The sequence below is a fragment of the Ceratotherium simum genome, chromosome 30 (genome assembly GCF_057802395.1).
Source record: "Ceratotherium simum simum isolate JZ-2026a chromosome 30, ASM5780239v1, whole genome shotgun sequence".
Classification (NCBI taxonomy): domain Eukaryota; kingdom Metazoa; phylum Chordata; class Mammalia; order Perissodactyla; family Rhinocerotidae; genus Ceratotherium; species Ceratotherium simum.
In genome coordinates this window covers 12,558,504-12,583,259 of record NC_141929.1, presented here as the reverse complement: position 1 = coordinate 12,583,259, position 24,756 = coordinate 12,558,504, and the positions used below count along the sequence as shown (strand labels likewise).

General features: G+C 37.7%; 1 protein-coding gene across 1 annotated transcript in view; it reads left to right on the top strand.

Annotated features, from left to right (window-relative positions):
- Window positions 1-24,756, top strand: part of CNTNAP4 (contactin associated protein family member 4) — a 234,948-nt gene that overhangs the window by 32,460 nt on the left and 177,732 nt on the right. Inside the window, exon 2 of the mRNA XM_004437095.3 lies at window positions 4,186-4,296. Coding sequence (XP_004437152.2) covers window positions 4,186-4,296 — 111 coding nt within the window. The remainder of the gene's footprint in view (window positions 1-4,185; window positions 4,297-24,756) is intronic.

The window sequence follows — 24,756 nt, the reverse complement described above, 5'->3', positions numbered from 1 at the left end:
ATAATTATATAAGGATACCACACAATAAGTGTATGCCAGTACTTACACTTATAATTTGATGGCCAGCTTAGCATTTTTACAGGGTCAGCTTATATACAAATTATATATGTACATGTATACATTATTATATACATAGATGTATATTGTAATATATGTATATTATAATACATATGTATATGTATATTCATGTGTTATAATTATATATGTATAGTTATAATGCATATCATATACATATTATACATATGTATAAGTACAAATAGTGTACATATACAAATATAATATGTACCTAATATACATGTATACTATTATATTTGTATAAGAATATATGTAATATATGTATGTATATGTTTCTGATGAAGGGACCAGGATGGTATAATGATCTGACATAGTACTTATTTAAAAAGCAATACAATTATGTTTTGAACTGAAATAGTGTATTATTTCAGATTTGAAAAGCTCCTTGCTTAAATACTTATATATTTATGTACTCTGAATGATGATTATATGCACTCTGAAAAGCTGTAAATTAGAACTAATAATTGTTGAAATTTGAGAGGAAGCTGAGAGTCTTAGCTGGGAGATTGGTCCAGGAGATGACTAGTTGACTGGGTTGCTTTTACTGGTCTAGGATAGGATTTTTCAACAGATGCACTATTGACATTTGGGAGTGGATAATTATTTGCTGTGGAGGGCCGTACTCTGCACTGTAGGATGTTTAACAACATCCCTGGCCTCCACCCACTAGATGCCAGTAGTACCCCCAAGTTGTGATGATCAAAATGTCCCCAGATTGCTAAATGTCCCCTGGGGGGGTGCAAAATCACCCCCAGTTGTGGTTCTCAGCTTTGCAAGACCAAAACTTGCATTTTATTGCATTCACTGGTTCGGTCAGAGAAAATTATTTTCTGGAATTAAATTCACGGGAGACTGACACTTAATCCAGAGTTCCATTTCATTAATGTCTAAAAGGAAATATTTCTTTTATTCACGCTAGACTCATTATTACTGCCTGAGACCCTCCTCTGCTAGTGTCAAGACTATTGAAGATCAAATTGGTAATAAACAAATAGCTTGGCAAACGTGGAATTGGAGTACACAACTTCTTGAGAGAGATTTTATTCATGTCATTATGGTGTCTGACGAAATTCCTACACTCCAAACCTAAAGAAACAATAATTGTAGTCATGGTGTTCTTACATACTGGATCCTAGACCTCAGCCCACTTTGTAAATATCATGGTTCCACCACAATGACAGGAGCAAGTTAACCAAACTCTGTGTCTCAATAGCCGCATCTGTAAAATAACAATGTTAATACCTCAAGGAGGAGTAGTGATTGGTTGCTGGGTGAAATGGTTGTAAGTTCTTATCACAGAGTGCTCACTGGATGTGTGTTAGTTATTACTAGTTTTGTATTAGAATAACTTTAGAATATTTTATTGCTAAATAAACATAGAACAGATCGTGAGGAAATGTATATGCTCACGTTAGAGAATAATAACACCATGTAACTACCACTCAGGCTGACATCTAGAACTTTACCAACCCCAGAAGCCCCGTATCTGCCCTTCCCTGATCCATTTCCCATATCACCTGTTCCTCTCCCCGCAAGTGGAATAAGCACCCCTTCTCTTATTTTAATCTCCTTCTTTTTCAGCTAAAAATAGAACAATATTGATTCTCAGTTTATAATGGCAAAAAACAAATGAGCAATAAATATAGGCCTTCTAGAGTGATTGCACTAGAGAGGCATTTTTACATCTGAAACATCGATTTGAATCTGCATAATTGATTGTGAATTGCAGTTAAACACCCTTTTTTGTCACACTTACACCTGAATACTGATAATGATTCAAAAATCACTGTGCTTCTAGTAAACATACACCCATACATGCACCCCCCATATAGATAGTACGCTCATTTGTATGTGCAAACACACACATGTCATAGTTTCCACAGCGTTCTAAAGCATTTCAGTTGTTGCTTGTGATTGGATCTAATCACAGTTTCCTTCCACACTTCATGGATTGTATGTCTTTGCATGTCTACACTCCTTAGTACTTGAGTTACAACTAGATTGACAGTGTCAGTACTTAAGCCGATCAATAGACGTGGAGGAACTGTGGGCCAGTTATCAAGTCTGTCTGAAGAGTTAGCTAAAGAATTTAAGGTGTGAAAGAAAAAAAAGTGCACTTTAAATGAAGATGAGACAATCTTAAAAAATAAAATGCTATCTTAGGCAAATTCTTGTGAAAGGCATTCAAATGTTAAGTTGGTAAATTTTTACTTATCGCTTATACTTTAGACATTTAGCTTTAAAGAAAAACACTTGTTTCAAGCAGCAGGACTGCAGAATAATATTGTAGTTTGAATATTTAAGTAGTAAAACTGCTAGTAACTGTTTAAAAAAGTGTTCAGACAGGATAAGCTTTGGAAAATTTTGGCTGAATCTAGATAATTCCTAGATTTATTTAATTTAAATTAAATTGCTTATTGTTGATTTAAAAATTGGGACAATAACCTTGCTTGATTTTTAATTACCAATATGTTACATCCTAAATATGAGAGAAATATTTTTCTGATTAGAGCAAAAATGGCAACAACTTAATAATTTTACAAAGTAAAAGACAAATACTTTAAAGATTTCATGGAAGAAGAATTAGCTGAATAAGATAAGCATGTATGGATATCATGGTCAGCATGAGATTGTTCTTATACTTTCCCTCTCTCTTTGTTCCTTATTTTTTTTTTTATATGTGATACATGTAAAAGGATAGATGACAGACAGGTATATATTTTCATATCTATCCTTATATACCTATCGATATATACACGGATGTATGTGTATACACACACACACACACACACATTGCCTTCCCCAGAGGTAACCACTATCCTGTTTTCTTTGTTTTTTTAATAGTTTTTTTTAAATCACATAAGTCCCTAAACAACATATTACTTAGCTTTGCTTGCTTTTAAGATTTTCAAAACTATCAACATATATTATATGGTCTTTTAAAACTTGATTTTTTTCACTAAAAATTTTATTTCTAAGAGCCAACCTTTTTCTTTCTGTGGATGTTGGTGTAGTTCTTTTTTATGGCTGTATGTTATTCCATTGTGAGAAGTACTACGATTTATTGATCTGTACTTTGGTCATTGAATGTTTGGGTTGTTAACGATGTTTTGCTATTACGAGCTGTGTTGCTATAAATTGCACGTGTCTCCTGGTGCACAGATGCAAGAGTTTCTCTAGATCAGTGCTTCCCAGCTTTTTTCACAGAAAATACTAGTATTTGTACTGCATCCTTGGGTAAGAAGGCAAAGCTGCTTGAGACCAGTGGTTCATCAGAGGGGTGCTCTGCCCAGGAGAACATACATATCAATGGAATTGGTGGAATGTGGGGTATGAGAAATTCAAATATATGAGCTAATGACAAACTGATTTTTAAAAGAAGTTGCTCAGATTTACACTCTCACCGGCAGTGTGTTGGAGCTTCTCTTGGCCCACATTCTCTGGACGATCTGGTGTTGTCAGACTTCTGAAATCTTGCTAATCTACTATCTGTAAAATAGTATCTAATTGTAGTTTTGATTTACATTTCTTTTTACTGATGAGTTTGAGCATCAGTTCCTGTAGGTTCTGTTCTGTGAACTCTCTGGTCTTGTGCCATTTTTTCCAAGTGTTTTCTAACTGATTTAAAGGTAGTTTTTGTTTTTCTTTTTTCTTTTGTTGTCCTTAATTTGGAAGACTAATTGTATGCCGTTTTGCAAGTATTTTCTACATGTTGTGATGTTTCTCTTCACTTTACGTGTCTTTTGGCAACTGTAAAGTCTTAATTTTAATATAGTTAAATTTATAAATCTTTCCTTATATCAGTTTATTTATAAGTTAAGTATACTGATTAGGTATTTTTATTTCTTAAGTAAAACTTTTCTACCTGAAGATATTATATTATTTTATAATTTCTGTGAAGTTTTCCTTCTCTATTTTCGTATTCTCTTATCTTTAAGTTCTTTTTCTTATTGATCTTATTAGACCTCCAGTAGAATGTTGCATATGAGTAGCGGGCATATTGTTAGAGATCCTAGCGTTTTTTGTCTTGTTTGTTTGCTTTATCTGTTGAATCCCAGAAAGCTGTCAGCGCTGTTCTAACCTGAAGGTGGATTTTTTTCCCCTTGGCAGATGATTGCGATGAGCCTCTGGTGTCGGCCTTGTCTCAGGCGTCATTCAGCAGTTCATCCGAGCTCTCTAGCAGCCATGGTCCTGGATTTGCAAGGCTAAATCGAAGAGATGGTAAGTCTGCTTTTGTCCCTCTGATTGGTTCATGATGAATCTTATTAATTTTCCATTCTCGTTTAATGAAATCATTATAAGTGATATATTGTTAAAGGAAGCAAATTTCTAAATAAGCAAATGGCAGAAACTCATGGGGTGTACATGACATGTGGAACTGGTTCTGGAATGGCAAAGGGATGCATCCTATTTGAAAATCCTATACCATCATTTCAGCACCCAAAGAATTGAAGTCCTTCAATCTGGCAAGCTTTGTCTGTAACTTAAAAAATAAACTTTTTTTCAACAATATACAATCATTGTGGATACAGTAGCCATGAAAATTTAATTGGCCCTCTATTTCAAGGTAAATAAGGAAGTTTGCAAGAAGAAGTAATTTTAAAAGATGCTAGTTATTTAAAAATAATAAGCCCTCAGTTTGTTTAATTCTCAATGTGGATGACATGATTTTCTCTCCTGATGAGGATGGGAACTTAGTAAGCTTTTGTGCTCCTCTAGGAATACTCAGTTCATATTGTTGACTTATCTCTTAGGTAGGTTGTGTTTGATTGCTTGAACATGTTTAAAGGAAAATGCAGATAATTAAATGGCAACTTGCTGTAGAAATGAGAGAATTTAAAAACTCTGTGTACTTAGAGACAGAGCATCGTTGTGGTCCCTTTTCATAATATGCTAAGGCAAAAACCATCTGTGCATAGCATATAGTCTGTGGAAAGAGGGTTGGCAATACTAACACAGAAACGTTTTTAACAACCATGAAAAAATAGACATTGACATCGTGTATTATTAAAACCATGATTCACTCATTTATTATCCCTTTCTCACATGCCATATGTCAGCCACTTCTTCTAATTTTACTCCTTGATGTTATCCTTGGTGCTGTTGTTTAATGTTTGAGCACAATGAACATTGGACATAACAAATAGATCGTGTGTGTGTGTGTGTGTGTGTCTGTGTCTGTGTCTGTGTTTTGCTGTCAAGTACATGTTAAAATATCTAACAGTTTAGCGAGATTTTAAATTTATCTTAAAATTTTATCTCATATTATTTGAGACAAGCACTTATGTGCGTTTCCTTTTTTTTATTGAGGTATAATTGACATAACTTATGTGTGTTTCTGAGTGTGAGAGTATCAATGGAGAGTAATGACTGATATCCTTGTATCAAAAGGGGAATTTTGGGGACCTTGAATATATTTGTGTAGATAATGCTTGTCTATTACTTTTATTTGCCTTGCAGTGAGGGTTATTGGTCACGCTGGACTATCTCTCTCTATTTTCAATTCTGAATTTCCCTTACTGACCACAGGCAAGTGAGCTCTCCTAGCCTCCCTGAGGGCCACAGTTCAGATCCTGCACCCATGGTCCTCACAGTGGAAATGCTGTTATCACAACACTGATCTTAGAATAAGGTCTCCATCTTGTATACCTTTTTAAAGTAAAGCAGAGTGTAACATTTACCATCATTCCATTTGAGTAATAAAGGCTTTCATGGGCTTTGGCCCATGGAAAGAGATACAAAATTTAATTTAACTATTTATCTTTATTTCATTTGTTGAGGTTCAATAAATCACAAAAAATATATATGTTATTAATTGGATCAAATCATATTTTTCATTAATTTATGTACTCATCTGGAGTCTCCATTTGTGGGACTCATTTTCATTCTTAATTCGTTTCTATGGCTCCTGGTGAAACAGAGTATCAAACTTCATGAATCTCATTTGCATGTTAATGAAATGGAGAAACAAAACAGGCTTATTTTAATTATCTTTTGCTGGTTGTCAACCTACTTGATTACCATTTTTTTCTTTTTTATTTAGTTTTTCTTTTTTTCCCCCTATTAATTACATCAAGTGTTCCTTTGTGTCAGATTTTGAGTGATGTATTAAAGGCTATATATTATTTCTAGTATTGCAACATTCCTGTAGTATTTAGATTAGGTTGTGGAAGGATGTTCAGCCAAGTCAGCAGGTCATATGTAAATAAACTAAATCAGCAAATAAAGGTCTCGGTACCCTAGAAATGCAGATAGGGCGAACTCCTGCCTGTGGAATCTGGAAAACTTAGTGCCAAAGATTGACAGGCAGGAAATGAGGAATCAAGTTCAACAACCCACTGCTTTCCATCTGTGAGATACAAACACTGTGAAAATGACTAGGTCCCCAGAATGGGGGAAGGAGATCAGGAAGAGGTTACTATTAAGCATAATGATTCCATTTCTACCAGCAGAGAGGAAGAAAAATTAACTTTTTCTTGAGGTATATTAATTTAATTTTGTCACGTGAGTGCTATTGTGGATTCAATTGTGTCCTTCAAAGGATACAGTCAACTCCTAACCCTGATACCTATGAATGTGACCTTATTTGGACATAGGGTCTTTATGGATGCGATCAGGTTAAGATAAGGTCATATCAGATTAGGATGGGCTCCAAATAGGGCCTTATCAAGAGAATGAGATTTGGAGGCACACAGAGACAGAAAAGACAGAGAGAAGAAGGCCAGGTGAAGACAGAAGCAGAAGTGGGAAGCTTGTAGCTACAAACCAAGAAATGTCAAGTATTGCCAGCACCACCAGAAGCTAGGCAGAGGCAAGGAAGCATTCTTCTCGAAAACCTACAGAGAGAGCATGGACCTGATGACACCTTGATTTTGGACTTCTAGCCTCCAACACTGAGAGAGAGTAAATTCTGTTCTGTCAAGCTGCCCAGTTAGTGATACTTTATTAAGCGGCCCTGGGAAACTAGTACAAGTGCCATTGAGTAAATGGCTACTTTTTTGTACTTCCTGTGCACGGGGAAGTTGCATCTCTGGACCTGAAAGATTTTAGAGGTCAGAGAAGTAGAATCCAAACTTAACTGTAAACAACACAAGCAAACAAAAACCAATGGCTGTTAATACTGGATGTATAATGGAAGAAAATCTCTCTCTGCCTTCATATAATATTCCCATTGTTGCAGTTTTTGTACAGTTTGAATTATAATGGGCAACTTAAATTTTTACCATTGTCAATATACTATTGACAATATAGAGTTCAAACAGGTTCTAGTGTACCTTTGGTAGTTCAAGTGTGTTCTTAGGAGAGAATATAAAGAAACCATATATGTAGAATTGTTCCTGAGGTTGCAGTGTAATCCAAATGGAAGTTTTTATTTTCATGTACTTGGGAAACCTTGGAAATGGGTTATTGCAAACTGATATACTTGTGCATACAGTAAAATAAATAAAATAAAGCAGTATATAAAATTATTGTACACAGCAAAAATAAAATATTTCTATGTGTGTGTTATATATATGTACATTAGTTTAGTTATGTAGCAGATTACTTCTATAACTGATAAATATTGTGAGTTTTCTCTCATCTATTCTGTAAGATCAAAATATTTTCTCTGTTGCTAAAAATTTGACTCTTAGTCTATATTTTCCTATTGTCTATTTTATTTAACCACAGCTACGTCCTTCTACTCTGAATGCTTGTGAAACAATGCTTTCCCCATGCCTGTAAGATTTGCTGTTAAAATCAAGCATTTATCTGTAGAGAAATTAGCATATTTGGTTAATTGACGGAGAGAACTCTCATTCTTGGATGTGCTTCTAATGAGAATTATTATAACATTCTATGCAGAATTATTTGGCGATTCTTACTGCCCTAAATCATTGTGCTTGTTTGCATGCAACTATTGTGCTTAAATTAAAATCCCAAAGATAAATCTCCAACATATGCATGATACATGTCAGTGCCTAAGAGGACAGATGAGGTGAATGTTTCCTGCTGTTAAACACATTACATAAAATCTTTTATAATTATTACATTTAAAAATGATAACATTAATATATTTAATAACTAATTCTTTATGAGGTAAAGAATAAGAGATAAATTTTGTACAGGACTGAAAAAAAATCAAGCCTAAGGAAAGGGGAGCCTCGTTCGCACAGTGTTTGTGGTCTGAAACGTGCCTGAGAGGCCTAGGACCAGAGATGGGGCGGGGGCTTCATGGACTGCAGAGTGTATAGAATTTACTGCAGTGGATGGCCTGTTCTTGTAGAGTTTATTAGAGAACCAAAGATGCCAACAGTTTATTTGCTTCTAGATCCTCATCACACTCAGGATCTGATGTGCCTGAGTAAGCCGTTGGCACCTGAATAATTAACTCGTAAGGGTCCAGCACCTTCCTGCTGATTCAGGCTGAAAGTACATGACTTCCGATTAGCTCTGCCTGATTTTTCTGTCTTGTGCCCTAATTTGTCTCCAGGATTAGGAGATGTACATTTCTTAACATTGAGATGAGAGCACTTAAACCCGACAAAATCCCCGAATAGTCAGATCCCTGAGAGTCACCCCTACAGTCACAAGACACAAGCTTCCCCGACTCTCTTGAGCCTCAGCTAACCTACTCTGCCTCTCTCTTTTGTACTCTCCCCAGCTTCGGTATTAGACGTATCTGGGATCAAGTCACCATTCCTGGGTTTAAATTGCTTCTACCTCTTACTCATTTAAGGACAGGAAAAATATGTAACCTCTGTGCTTTAATTCCTGAATTTTCTCTTGGAAGAATAGGGATAGTACTGAAATGGTGTTGGCTTTATTGGAAATGATTGTGGCGCTGTGGTATGGCCACAAGGATTGCAAAATCACAGTCCCAAGAGAATGTTAAACAGTTTCAGAGTGTGTCCTGCCAATTAACCCCATTTTAGCACACCTCCCAGGACCGAATCTATACATTAATTTACACAAAGGTAACCTCAGGGAATCCAGGCTTCCCCATCACTCTGGTAGGAAGAGTCGATTGATTCCTGATTAATTATAATGTGAGACAGGATCAAAGAATTATAGTTATATTTTGTATGTTCATTATCAGCTTGAAGTAAAGACAAAATGTTCTCCTATATCCTTAGTCAAAGTCTGTGAACTAGGATGATCTGATGGTTTTATTTAAAATATTTTAACTTCTTTACCAAGTGGAAATTGGTTGATGAAGTTAAAAGAAATTTACTAACATTTTGGTAAAGGTTTGGAAAATGAAGTTCCAGATCAATTTTATGGTCAATGATGTGTCACTTGTGCTTATAGATTATATTCTGTGTACTGGCCTTGAGAAGGTAAAATAGAAATGAGTGAAGATTTACATCTGATTTCTCCATATGCCTGTGTCCTCTATTCATTAAAACATAGGAGAGGTGGCTGTCACTTCTGGGATTAATATAGAATCACTTCTATTCTTCTATGGATTCATTTGATTTAACACCAGTGATGATGGTCCATCTGACCATTCGGATCTCTCTTTGCTTTGGATGTTGCTCTCCCTTCTGGGCCCCCTTCCTCAAGGGCATGTTCCACCCTCTTCTAATCTCTCTCACCAGTGTCTTGATCCTGCCTCTATCTTACCCCTTATCATCCTTGTCTGCCCTGTAGCACACTTTCTTCAGCTCTAAATCATCTGATAATGTAATCTGAGTGGATGTGCCAAGTAGCCAATCCTAAGTAATTCATAGTGATAAAAAAATGCTGGTTTTAGAATCACGAAAACTAGATCATAATACTAAATTGTGGATATCCTTGGGAAAATGACATTTCTTGTCTTTTTTCCTTTTCTATAAAAATATGGGGTTGAATTTTTGGATCTCTAATTATGACAGTGCACTCTTTTTATTTGTAATATTCCACAGGCAATGTCTTTTCTTTGTAACTCACTCTAATAGTGGAAACTTTCAAAGCATGTGAGTGAGTAAAATTACTGGCCCTTCTGTAAGAAGGTAAGGGGAGTACCTTGAGGCAGATTGTCCTTCTAAGTCCCCTCAAACTCAAAGACACAGTGCTCCTGGCTTAGGAAATGTCTTCAAAGGTTATAAAATCTGGAAATTCAAGTTATAAATATGATCCTACTGAAATTGATACAATGGCTCAAATTTGATCAATTAAAATACATTCGTAAAATTAAAAATTGTCATTAATACATAGCTTACATTTTTTTGTGTATATCTAATATTTTTCACAGTGCCGAGTATGAAAATTTCACGTATGGGTACAGTGAAAATCGGGTGGTCTTAGGTTGGGTTCTCCCAGAAGCACACCCTGAGCTGACGATTGAGGTGCCAGTGGCTTATTAGGGGATGATTCCCAGGAGAAAACAGTGAGGGGCTGGAGGAAGCAGGACAAAGAGGGAGGAAGAAGCCAATTTCAGGTGAAGACCCACACACAATCTGGTCCCCCAGGAAACTCTAGGTGATAAAATTTTATCTAAGACCTTGTCCTACCTCATGGTCAAGGAATGGTGTCTAGGAAAACGGCTGGCCATATAATCACTTTAGGAAAGTTAGTGTCTTAGTCAGCTTAGGCTGCTATAACAAAATACCATGGACTGGATGGTTTAAACAGTAGACATTTATTTCTCACAGTTCTGGAGGCTGAGAAGTCCAAGATCAAGATATCAGTAGATTCTATTCCTGGTGAAAGCTGGCTTCCTGGCTTGTAGCCAACCAGTTTCTGGCTGTGTGTTCACATGGCTTTTCCTTGGTGTGTGCACGTGGAGAGAGAGAAGAAGAGAGCTTTCTGTCTTCCTCTTCTTGTAAGGGCACTAATCTCATCATGAGGGTCCCACTCTCAAGACTTAATCTAAACCTAATTAGCTCCAAAAGGTATCAGATACCATCAGGTTGGAGGTTAGGACTTCAACATATGAATTTTGAGGAGACACATTCAACCCATAGCGGTTAGCTACATTTCTATAAACTAGTAAACCAACTAGAAAGTGTTAGCTGCTTGAATATATCTGAGAGAAACCAAGATAGCCAGGCCTTTAGGGGCAAAAATCCTGGAGAGAAAGGAAATATCATATAGTGAACCTGACATTTTCTGCACCAAATAACAGAGCTTCAAAATATATAAAGAAAAATGGACAAAAATACTAGGAGAAATAGACAATACAAATTGAAACACAAAATGTGGTGAGGGGTTTTTAATATAGCTCTCTCTGTAGCTTATTGAAGAAGTAGCCAAAAAAAAAAAAATCAGTGGAAATACGGAAGATTTGAACAGCAAAGGTAACAAATTTGACAAAATATGTAAATATGTAATTTGTATTTTAATGTGTAGCATATATAAAACTCTGCTTCCAACAACTGCAGAATACACATTCTTATCCTGTATACCTGGAATATTTACTTAAATTTATTCTGGGTCATAAAAAGTGTTTCAACAAATCTCAAAGGATTTAAATCATACAGAGTAAGTGCCCTGGGTACAGCTGAATTAAGCTAGAAATCAATAATTAAAAAATACTTAAAAACCCAGAAAGGTGTGGAATTTAATTAATACACTTCTCAAAAAGAAATCTCAATGGAAATTAGAGAACATTTTAACTCAAGGATAACAAAATACTATAGGTCAAAATTGTGAACTGTAGCTTAGACCAAATTGATAGCCTTAATTGCACGTATTACGAAAGAAGGAAGGCTAAATATTAGTGATCTATCCATTGCCTACTTCTCCAATTTCTCAAGAAATTAGAAAAAGAACAACAGATTAAACCAAAAGTAAGGAAAAGGACAGGGAAAAAAAGTGTGTTACTTAATGAAATAGAAAACATGCAATACAGACAATTAATGACAAAAATATAAGAGGATATTTTAACAAACTTCCTGCTAATAATTGTGAAAATTTAAATGAATTGTCAAAATTATTGGAAAACACAACCTAAAAAATTGTTCCCAAGAAATAAAACAAAAAATTTGAATATTCCTCTGTCTGTTAAAGATAGTAAATCCATCATTCATGCATTTCAACAAAGAAAACTCCAGGCTAAAATGCCTTCAAATGTGAATTCTTCTAAACACTTTTAAGGAAGATATAACTCTAATCTTACACATTTTCTTCCAGAGGACAGAAAAAAAAAGTCAAAATACTCCCCAATTCATTCTATGAGGCCAACATAACCTTGATACCAAACTCTGTCAAGGACAAACAAGAAAGGAAAATTAAAAGCCACTCTCTCTCATGAATATAAATGCAAAATACTCTAAACAAAATATTAGCATACGTGTGTGAAGGGACTCAGGCTCGGCCTCTGAATGAGAATGCATGCTCTCGGCTGGACTGTACATGTGCCCCGAAAGCATGGTGGGTTGCATAATCAACAAAGCGTGAAAGCCAGGGCCTAGAGCTTTCTTGTCTGATATGATGCATAAGGATCCTGAGCATCTTTCCTAGAAGAGGACGGAGCAGAAGTGTGAGGAAGACTAGCAGTGAAAACCATCTTTTTTGTATTCACTCATACTAGAGCCTATTATAAATAAAGATGTGCTGTTACATATTGGACTCCTCTTGGGTGACACTTACATCCTCTCAGCCCCATCTCTTTCTCCAGCCAATGTGGTAAGCACCAAATTGAGCTTCCCACAAGTATAACAGAATCTCATCTTGGGCTGTACCATGTACCTGTGGCTTCCTGCCCCATGGCTCCCCTGATGATGAGGGATGATCTACCACAGGGAATCCACTGGACATCAGAAATTCTGATGGTGGGATATGAGGAGTATTGCCTGCCTGTGAGACTGACCTTGACAATAGAGGATGAGAACTGATGGATAAAATCTCCCTTTTGTCCTCAGGGTAGAAGGTTCTAAGATGCATCTCATAAGGCTGCTTAGAAGTGTTAAACTTCTCATTTTCTTCATACCTTGTTTTCCTGAGTTTGTTTCGTTGTCTATCTGTCTTCTCCTGTATCTAATTGTGCTTCTTTAGATGATTATTTTGAATTCTTTATCAGGCAATTCGTAGATCTTCAGTTCTTTGGGGTTGGTTACTGGAGGTTTACTAAGTGTCCTTGGTGGTGTCATGTTTGCCTGATTTTTCATGATGTATGAAGTCTTGTGTTGTTGTCCGTACATTTGAAGGAGCTTCACGGGACAGGTCCCTGGACAGGCAAGATTGGTCCCAGAGGTGTCTGAGAGGGGCTGGAACTGATTCACAGGGCTGCCTTAGGATCCGCACCTGGGACCAAGGTCTGTAGGTCTGCCTCTGGGGGCATGGATGAGTGTGCCTCCTGCCAGATTCTTGGGTGGGCCGACTATCCTCAGACTGAGACAGAACAGGGCTGGAGATGGGTCACAAGGCTGCTTCAGGATCCATAGTCACACCAAGGTCACCAGGCCTGCCTTCAAGGGCATGGAAGAACATGTCTCCTGCAAGGTCTCTGGGTGGGCAGGACTACTCTCACAGTAGCTGAGAGGGGCTGGAGTCAAGTCACAGGGCCACTTCAGGGTCTGCAATCAGATCAAGGTAGATGAGCCTACCTCTGGAGGCATGAGCGGGTGTGTCTCCCTTCATGTGCCCTAGTGGACAGGACTGCTCCTGGACCACAGCTAAGGGGGACCGGAGCTGTGTGATGGGACCGCTTCAATATCCTCAGTCAGACCGAGGTTTGAGGGCCTATGTCTGGGGGCAGGGACTGGTGTGTGTCTTCTGGCAAGCTCCTAGATGGGCAGGACTGCTCCATGATTGCAGCTGGGAGGGTCTGGGGCCAGGTTATGGGGCCACTTCACGATCTACAGTGGGACTGAGGTCAGCTGGCCTGCCATGGGGCCATGGAGGGGTGTGTCTCCTGCCTGGTCCCTGGGTGGGCAGAACCGCTCCCAGACTGCAGCTGGGAGGGGCTGGAGCCCAGTTACAGGCTGCTTCAGTATCTTCTTTCGGACAGAAATCTGTGGTCCTACCTCTAGAGGCACAGTCAGGAGCGTCTCCTGGTGGGTCGCTGGGAAGGCGGGACTGCCACAGCCTGCGGTGGATCCCAAAGCTCCCGCAAAGGCACTTTTGTCCATGAGTGGCTGCCAGGTTGTTGTTACTGAGGGGGATATGAGCGGGAGACTTCCTATTCTGCCATCTCCTGACGTCACTTCATGTGTTATATGTCTGTCTATCTACCTGTCTATCTGTCATTTTTTTTATTGATGTTTTAATAGTTTTTAACATTGTGAAATTTTGGGTTGCACATTTTTGTTTGTCCATCACCATATACATGTCTCCCTTCACCCCTTGTGCCCACCCCCCACCCCCATTGCTCCTGGTAACCACAACACAGTTCTCTCCGTCCATGTGTTGGTTTATATTCCACGTATGAGTGAGATCATACAGTGTTTGTCTTTCTCTTTCTGGCTTACTTCACTTAACATAATACCCTCCAGGCCCATCCATGTTGCTGGAAATGGGACGATTTTGTCTATTTTTATGGCTGAGTAGTATTCCATTGTATATATATACCACATCTTCTTGATCCAATCATCAGTCGAGGGACACTTAGGTTGCTTCCACTTCTTGGCTACGGTGAATGATGCTGCAATGAACATAGGGGTGTATAAGCCTCTTCGGATTGTTGATTTCAGGTTCGTTGGATAGATTCCCAGTAGTGGGATGGCTGGATCATAGGGCATCTCTATTTTTAATTCTTTGAGGAATCTCCGTACCGTTTTCCATAGAGGCTGCACCAGTTTGCATTCCCACTAGCTGTGTATGAGGGTTCCTGTTTCTCCACATCTTCTCCAACATTTGTTGTTTTTTGTCTTGGTGATTATAGCCATTCTGACAGGCGTGAGGTGATATCTTAGTGTTGTTTTGATTTGCATTTCCCTGATGATTAGTGATGTTGAGCATCTTTTCATGTGCCTATTGGCCATCTGTATATCTTCTTTGGAGAAGTGTCTGTTCATTTCCTCTGCCCATTTTTTGATTGGGTTGTTTGTTTTTTTGTTGTTCAGTTCTATCTATAATTTAAAATCTGTTCCCATAAATTATCTCACTTGATTTTTAACTGGAACCCTTTGAAGGTTTTCCTTCAGATGTAACTCCGTGAAAAAAGATAGAAAAAAATTAAACGATTTTATAAGGACTTCTCTGTGTTTCATCTCAAATAGGACTGTATACCAAAGATTTTCTCCCTCCATGGGAATTGTCAGAGCCTTAAAGGTCTAATAATTTAAGTAGAAAGCCTGCCTAAAATCACATCTAAGTGACTTGAGGGTTATTTGTTGTTTTTCTCTTCTTCTTTAATTTCTTTTTAAAAAATTGACATATAATAAATATTAACCATAGAAAATAAAAGAGACACATATAAAATTGCCTATACAATTAGCCATGTAAAATATAGCTGACTTAATAGACTATATAAAACTATCTGACTGTTTAAAAATGAAAAACAAGGGGCCGGCCCAGTGGCGCAAGTGGTTAAGTGTGCGCACTCCGTTGCGGCGGCCTGGGGTTCGCTGGTTCGGATCCCGGGCGTGCACCAACGCACTGCTTGTCAAGCCATGCTGTGGCGGCGTCCCATATAAAGTAGAGGAAGATGGGCACGGATGTTAGCCCAGGGCCAATCTTCCTCAGCAAAAAGAGGAGGGTTGGCAACAGATCTTAGCTCAGGACTAATCTTCCTCACAAACAAACAAACAAAAAAAGGGAAACACAAGGTCAGAGACTGTGCCAAAATGAGAATGTTTCTGTGGATTTTTCCGGAGCCTCATCCTTGACCTTGGCATTGGGCATGCCCTCCCTGGATGAGCTGGTCTGCTGCTAGGGCCTCAGGAGGAGACCTGTGCAGACACCTCCCACATTTGTGCTGGAGGACAAATGTGTCTAACGGTCTCCTTTCTTGTATTTTCAACTGCCTGCTGGAATTTTCCAGCTGCCTGCTAGATGTCTTCACAAAAAAGCTCAATGTATCTTAAGTTACAGCTTCTCCTTGTCGTTATTTTTCTTTTCTGGTTCATGATGGTTATCTTAATCACCATGGCTTAAACTTCATAAAATCACCTTTTATTTCTCCCTTGATCCCTCCTCCTGAAGAAGATAAATTCTGTGTATTCATGGCTTGCAGTCTCTCTCTCTCTTATACTCCTTTTTTTCTTTCCATGCTACCCCCCTAATGCAGTTCTTTGATTTTTAAACAACATTATTTTAATAGATCCATCACCGATCTTGCAATTTTGAGGCTTTCCTCAATAAGAATAAATTTTAAAGCACAATGGTGACCTTGTTTTTTTGCCCACTTACGACTTTCAACCCCACCTCCATCGGATGTATGGTTGTTTTTGAATGTGCTTTCTAAAGTCCAGCTCATATTCTGCATGGTTGAGCAGATAATTTGGTAGTTCCAAAGAGAAAGGACTAAAAATAATAGTCACAAACTTTTCAAAAATTATAAGATACTTCATGAATTGTCTACCATTTGCTAACTAATTCATTTTTACTTAATTTGTGTGCTATTACTTACATTTATTAGACTTATTCTTTTGCTGTTAGTACTAGATGGCATTAATTCTATGATTAGTAAAAATACATAAAGATCGATACATCATTGATGCATAAAAGCATAAAAGAAAAATGTAGGAAATAGAAATTCAGAATGATGTCATAAACATAAGGAGGAACCATGATTTTAGTATGAAGAATAAAACGTATGAGCAGGGATATGTGAATATTTGAATGTGGTGATTTTATACAAGCATCTAAATTAGAAAAGCACTGGATAGATAAAGCAAAGATATTGGACCAACTAGACAAAGATTTTAAATCAACTTTCTTAAATATTTTTAAAGAGCTAAAGGAAGTCAGAAGAATAACGTCTCAACAAATAGAGAATATCAATAGTTACAAATTACAAAAAGAAACTAAACCAGTGATTTCTAATGTCAATGTTATGTATTTTTTCTATTATAGAAAAGAATAGAACTACATATGCATCAAAGTTGTGATTTTAACAGCAAAACCCATGTCATTATTAATAATATGGATGTGGAGGAGTAAATATGAGAAAATGCTAATAGACTCCTGCTTTCTTCAGTGTAAGAACTACTTTAGTTTCTGAGTTTTAATCCTGCTCTTGCCTGTATAAGAGCAAAACACTCACCAACCTTTCAATCTGTTAGCCTACTGAGCCAACTGTAGCAGAAAACACTTTTCCTTGTATTCTGGATCATTTGCTGTGCCATGTTGCAGACTGGAAAATGCCAAAATTCTGGACCGAGGCAGCACTGAATAGACACCAGAAGCTTTATTCAAAGAGGAGAGTTGGCAGTTGGTAACACGTCTCAATATTACAGTCTTACCAATCTCTGAGGTTGGTGGGAAGTGTGGGGTGAGGAGTTCTTTTCAATATATTGTGCAAAAAAGTGGATTGCTTTTCTACATTAAAGTACGCTGGTTGATGTTGGGAAAGGTTAGCACATTAATTCCTGTAATCAAGATGAAATAGAGACATTTTTAATGATGATAATAATTCCCTCAGAGGCTGTTCCTATGTGTGGGATGATGTGGGGAGTAGAAATGGACATGATCTCCCTGCTCGTCCTTTGTCTCCCCTCCCAGCTCAGATAGGCACAAGTCACTCAATGCTTAGGGGAAAGGGAGTCACTGCAAAGCTTGGGAATAAAGTTCAGTGAGTACCTTTTAGGTCTAAAATATAAGCGATTTGAAAGAGGACAAGGAATCTCTTTTCTCCATACCCCGCTGAGGGGAAGAGAGAAGGAGAGATTGGAAACGAAGGAAGAGGGTTATACATGAGCCAGCAAGTGTGAAGAATCATTTTCCCTGAAGTCCTGCCTTCGAAATCCCTTGTAGGGAGCTTTATAAAACCCTTCATTCACATTCAGATACCTGCATGTGAAAGGTGAGCTTAGAGTGGGTGCTTGGAGGGGAGACTGCCTGCCCCAGAAGTCACTACATCATCCTGTTGCTGTAATGCAGAGACAGTGGTGTGGCAAAGACCCCACATCAGCCCCAGATGACATATGAGGAGAACCAAGAGCTACTGTGGGCACTAAGAATGAGTGCAGAAATTAGGGAGTGAAGCGATGGGTGTGGGCAGTGTCACATCTGGGATGAGAGGAAGAACGTCGGAATGTTGTGATCAGGACTAACCTGTAACACATCACCGCAGAGAGGAGCAGAAACTGCTTGACTGTTGGGATCATTCACTGCCTGTGCAGAAGACCAAGAAGCCGTCTCCCTCTCCACTGCCCCCAGGGTCAGCAGGGAGGGAGACAGGTTTGAAGCTCTCTGAAGGTTTTGAAGCTGAAGGTGACAGAAATAAAATCGTGAAGTGAATGAGTAATCCATGAACTGGACTGAGTTCCTCTGAAATGATTAGATTGATTTTCTACATTAGACAGAATAGGAGCTCAAGAGAGAAAATTAGATTGAGTTAAAAAAATTACATTTTTCATACCTGAGGCTGTAACTGAGAAATTTATAACTGCAATATGATTCCAACTGCTTTGCTCAAGTAGCTTATCTGAGATTTGGTCAATAACCTGCTGGCTTGTGAGAGCCCACTGTGAGCAGCTCTTCCCAGCTCAGCATTATCAAGTTGGGAGCTTGAAATCTGCCATGGAGGGAGCGTTTACACCACAGGAATTGACAAATGCTGTAAAGCAGAACTTTTACCCCCAGAGAACAAGTTATTAAACACATGCCAGCATACCGCTTACCTGGACTTATCTCTCATGAGCCAAGATGTAATGATGTTGGGGGAAAAGATATTAGAATTTCTTTCAGAAATTGGACTGTGATGTAAAAGACTTGAACCAAATGAGTTTGACATGTTCCCAGTGCTTGATTTTTTCTTGCTTAAAAACATACCTCTGTCCATATGTTATTGTGTATATTCACAATGCGCATCTTCTGTTTTTCTCAGTGACATATAAATATGTGTTAAGATTTTTTTATTTAGCAAATATCAAGAGTGAGAAGTTAAAACAACTGGCTATGGGAGCTGCCCATACAGATCAAACTATCCATCATCAAGCTGGGTATAGCTTGGTAAAAGATTGCAAATACTGTCTTCTTATAAAATGAGATGAATAATCATGAATATTATTAGTTATCTTAGAATATTGTTTATTCTGTACATTTAAAATTGTGGATGGTCTCTCTTTTTTTATTAATTTATCTAAAATTGGTGATCCCTCAGGGCCGGCCTGGTGGCACAAGCGGTTAAGTGTGCGCGCTCCGCTGCGGCGGCCCAGGGTTCGCTGGTTCGGATCCCGGGCGTGCACCAACGCACTGCTTGTTAAGCTATGCTGTGGCGGTGTCCCATATAAAGTAGAGGAAGATGGGCACGGATGTTAGCTCAGAGCAAGTCTTCCTTAGCAAAAAAGAGGAGGATTGGCATCGGATGTTAGCTCAGGGCTGGTCTTTCTCACAAAAAATAAAATTGGTGATCCACATGTGTGTCAAACACAAAACACACACTAAGTGATCCTCAGATGCTGAAAATTTGACAGTCGTTTTTTTAGCTTTGAATGAAAGACTTTCTACAATCTGGCCCCACCCTCCTTTCTTGCCTTAATGACCACTGGCCCCTCACTCCCTTCAGTCCAGTTACTGCTGTCCTGAAGAACGTGCCTTGTGTTTGTCTGCCGGCATGTCGTTCCTCTGCCTGGAAGGCTCCAGCCTTTCATTCTGACCTTTTGAAATCCGGCCCTAGAACCTAAAGGAAATGTTAGTTTCCGTAATCACTCAGCCAGTAGTGCTGTCTGTATCCTAAACTTCTTTAGTGGATATTCTGTTTCATTTCCTCATGTAATATGCATCACCTGCTGATGTGTCATCTTATTCTTTCATAAAAGATAAACTCCCTGCAGGTGGAAGCCACATCAGATGTGATGAATAACAGACTCTGGACTCAAACTGTGTTCAGGGTTTCGCCTGATTTTACTACAGCTCTGTGACCTTTCGCGAGTGACTCTACCTCCCTTTGCCTCAGTCTCTTCATGTGTAAATTAGGAAAAATACTAGTTTCCATCACAGAGGCTTATCGTGAGAATCAAATGAGTTAGGACGATGAGGCACTTAGTTCCTTGTAGAATACATAGGCTATTTCTATTTATAGCGGCAGATCCAGAGTCATTCCTAGCATTTCTTTTGATTATGTGTGTACTGATGGATGTATTGATCACGTTTTGGTTCAGGTTTTTAAAATGTAAGTTGTGGGTATTAGTGATGGTGATTAGAGGATATTGACAATTCCTTGTATCCAGTAGTTTTCTCTGTTTGGAAAGTTTGTGTGTGATCTAGTACTGAAAACCATAACCAGTCTATGTGGTTAGGGAGATAAATTCTGTATTGTTTCTTAGGAGGGATGGCATTTAGGGATTTTAAAGAAGGTGATATTTCATAACCTTCTAGTTTCTTGTGCTTCCATAGTTTATATTAAGAATTAGAAATGTCCTAAATTTCATAGCACCTCCTTGATTCAATTTTTAACCTCGTTTCTGCCTTCTTCCCATTTTGAAAATGTATGAGGAGAGTTTGTTAATAGGGTTTAGATTGTTCAAAAACATAAAATCTAACCACTTTGTAATCTATACACAAACCACAGTAATTTAAATTTTAAGATATTTAATCATGTTAAGACCCTTTGTTAAATCAATATTCCACAAATATTCATTTATTCATTGCAATTCAAGACATATTTCAGATACTCCAAAAAAAATTGATGGAAATTAATCAGAACTATTTCTTATAAAAGAAACGGCAAAAAGAGAGTTTAGGATCCTTTGAAATGTCGACTTTGCTCATTAAAAAGGCCTGTCGTTTTACTTTGTTACTAGAAAGCAAAACTCTTACAGCCCTTTGACCTGAAGTTATCTCAGAATCTGATCTATTTCTATGGCCCCGAGTTTGGCCATATTAGAATATTAACAGTTCAGCTAATGACAAGCCTCACTTTTATGTCTGACCAGCTCACAAAAGTTTTTACAGGGTTGGATTCAAATATGACAATGGTATTCTGATATGGAATTTGATTCTTAGTTATTAATTTAACAAACATAGATAAACTCCATTCTTTCATATTACAAGGTTCTTATATGTAACAAGCTAGATTGTGGGAGGGGTGTTATTTGAACTGCAGCTGAGAGGTGGAGGAAAGACCTGGCTGAGTGAAAGGCTTAGGAATACATGTATTTGAAATGAAATTGCAGAGAATGAGAATAGACTTCATAGAAAAATGCACTGTTTTCTGAGGCTCCAGTGCCAGATTGAAGTTGCGTTAAATGCCATCCCATAAAGGATGCCCTTTGTTACCAGGAGAAAAATTATTCAACCTAATTTTGCCAAAACAACTCTGGGAGTAATGGCAAAAACAGATTGGTTATTTGGAGGCACATACTGAAGATTTCTAGGCAGGGTAGGCTTGTTTCTAGGAAGACAGGCCAATTTCCTGTCTTCTCCAAAGCCTATAAAGGTATCCCAATCCCACTGGCCTTGCTGCCTTCATTCTCATAGCCCTGGAAGAGCTGCCCACTCTGTTCTACAGTGAATCACTTGAAGTATCCTCAATCTTTTGTACTTCCTCAGGATTTCTGTTCCTTCAGTTTTACATCTTTTCAATTTCCCTTCCACTAATGACTCTTTACTCTCAGCACCGCCATCCAGGAAGTCTTCTAAGCTATCATCTTTGACTTTCCAAGCTTGTCTTTGTCCTCCCCACATCGAATATCTAAAGGGCCATCCACAGGCCACCAAGTCCTGCCAACTCTACTTCACTAAGATCTCTCAAATGCTTTCCTGTCTTTTCATTTTTCATTTACTCAATTCAAAATTACGTCCCCAGCAACTAACAGATAAATACAGAAAATAAATTTTTAACCAAGTGGTTGAAATACTTTAGGGCTCAAACTAAGGCAGGGATTATAAAAAGGCAAAAGCTACAATGAAAATCACCTTGGAGGTAACATTGACCAGATTTGGCAGTTTCTATACATATAGAAAGTTCTGTTTTTATGTTGAAAGAGAATAATTAGAAATGATTTTAAGATTTTCGTCTGAGTGACTTGAAGATTGGAATGATGTGGCCATCTGGTTTTGACAGGAGGTAAGGCATCCATTTTTGGAATGTTGAGTGTGAGATATCTATAGGGCATCCATGAATAGATACATAGGAAGCGTTCAGGATTTGGGATACGGATTTCAAAGGAACGTCAGAGCTAAAAATAAAGATTCGGGCTTCATCATCTAAAAACAAAAAATTAGTCATTAGCCATAGGCATGGGGAGCGTAGACCACTGAGAATATAAAGTACAAGGAGAGGAGAGTTGTGTTAGCTTTTAAACAAAAAGTAGAGAAAAGGGACTCTATGAAAGATGCCAAAAAGGGCTGACCAGAGAAGTTAAGAAAAAGACCAAGTAAAAAGCTGTTCTTTTTTTGAAAGCATCATCCCTCAAGAATCGTGTAAATCATGAATTCATTATTGAAACTCTACTTGTAGATCATCTGAGAATTCCCCTTAAATGTAATGTCCGTACCATCACAGTGTCTTTCCCATTTTTATATAAAGGAGCATAAAATGCTAGGAAGTTTGTATCCAGGCTTGCATGTAATTTTGCAAAAATGATAGACTTTAAAAATTTTAAGAAGGGTGCATAACACAACACAATATTCTTCTACTCAGTTATGCATCTGTTGAAGGAAAAATTGATGCCTTTAAATAAAAATATAAAGTTCTTGACATTTGTGTTTGATTATTACTCTTGGTTAACTCTGGAAATACTGCGTTCATATTTCCTAAAATTACAAATTGCTAATTTTTAAACCACTTTTTTGAGGTATGAGGGATATTCAAGAAACTGTGCATATTTAATGTTTACAACTTGAACTTGGAGATAAATATACACCCATGAAACCACCACCATAATCAAGGCCAAAAACTTATTCACCACCTCCAAAAGTTTCTTTCGGCCCCATTTATCTATTTATATTAATTTAAAAAAAAAATATTTTTTTCTCTCATGGTAATTTTTTTTTTTTGAGGAAGATTGGCCCTGAGCTAACATCTATGCCAATCTTCCTCTATTTTGTATGTAGGTCACCACCACAGCATGGCCAATGAGTGGTGTAGGTCTGTGCCCGGGATCTGAACACGTGAAACCAGGCCACTGAAGCAGAGTGTGCTGAACTTAACCATTACACCATGGGGCTGGCCCCTTTTCTTTGGTAATTTTTAAAATTAAAATACAAAACTCTGAACTCTGAAGGTCCATTCCAAACAGCAACAATATATTGACCTTTATTTTCAGAAAAAGGATATAGTAAAAGCTATAACAATTGCAAATTCATAATCATCCTTGCTGGTAATTGATCTTCCATTTTGCTTATCAGAAGTATTTGCTTTTTACAATTATTGTAGCTGTCATCATGAGCATGCATTGGGCTGCTTCTTCTACGATACTGTTTTTCAGTTGCCACATTCTCCTCTGTGGTAAGAGTGTGTAGGAAGATGCAGAGGTGTGGGTGACAGTCATAGTATTGCCAGAAGCAGTTTGAAATTGGCTGGGCAGAAGCATGACCTATTTTTTTTTGTCCGTCTTTTCTGATCCAGAAAATGTTTGCATTAACTCTCATTCTCAGCTGGAAGCAGTACTTTATTATGACTCAGTGGATCAATATCCACTGGGAACCATGAACTATGATAGGTGGCCTGACAGTCCTATGAAAGGCCTCACTGGTTTGAGTGGAAATGAAGTTGCTTTGTGAGACTTTCTTTTTGTCAAACGGACAATTTAGAACTTTCCACTATGCATTACAAATAGAAATAAGATGGAGATATACAGAGCAAAATGATGTGTTTTTTCTTCTCCTGCCCACACTTCCCCACCTTTCACATCCTGACAGACTTGATCAAGCTCCCTCCAAATAAGATGATTTTTATCTTGGTGAAGCCAGAGAAATATTTCCCTACTCTTTCTAATACAGAGTAATTAGTGGTATATAATTTTAGAAGGTATTTATTTCTCAGTTAAGGAGATATAATAGCAAAATTACAAATTGTAACCATAGGTTAAAATCAGATTAATAAATAAAAGTTTCTAGATTGGAAAAATCACCCACCAATGGTTTGTTCATTTACATCTATTTGTACTCTTTACCATTTTAGCACAATATAATATCCCCAAATCAAATATGTTGAAACTTGATTTGTTTTATATAATGAGGTAAAGAAATTGCTTAAAACACATGTAATAATTGAGGATAAATTTTAAAAGCCTAATTGTATGTCAATCTCTGGCAAAATTAATGGTAATCTATCACAATTTTGACATAAATCTCATAGGAGCATATTTTTTACCTATATTTTTCATAAAATTATAACCCTTGTGTGCTCCTCTATTTGTATGTTGGCCAGGAGCCGGATGGAGCTGGCTAGGGTGCTCGGATGTTAGAGGAAGTAATTCACTTGTGTAGGAAAAGGGTCTGCAAGTAAAAGCATTTCTAGAATTGAATGTGTGCACAGGGGAATATTATACCTCCTGCTGGCTTTAGACAGGACACTCTGTATCCCACTCCACCATGCTATAGTAGAACATTGTATCTATTAAGGCCAGTAGATTATGTGTGTGTATATATATATATGTAATTCTTTTTGCTTATTTCTGTCTCATTTGTACCAGAAATCATTATGATACCCAAAGAATGTTG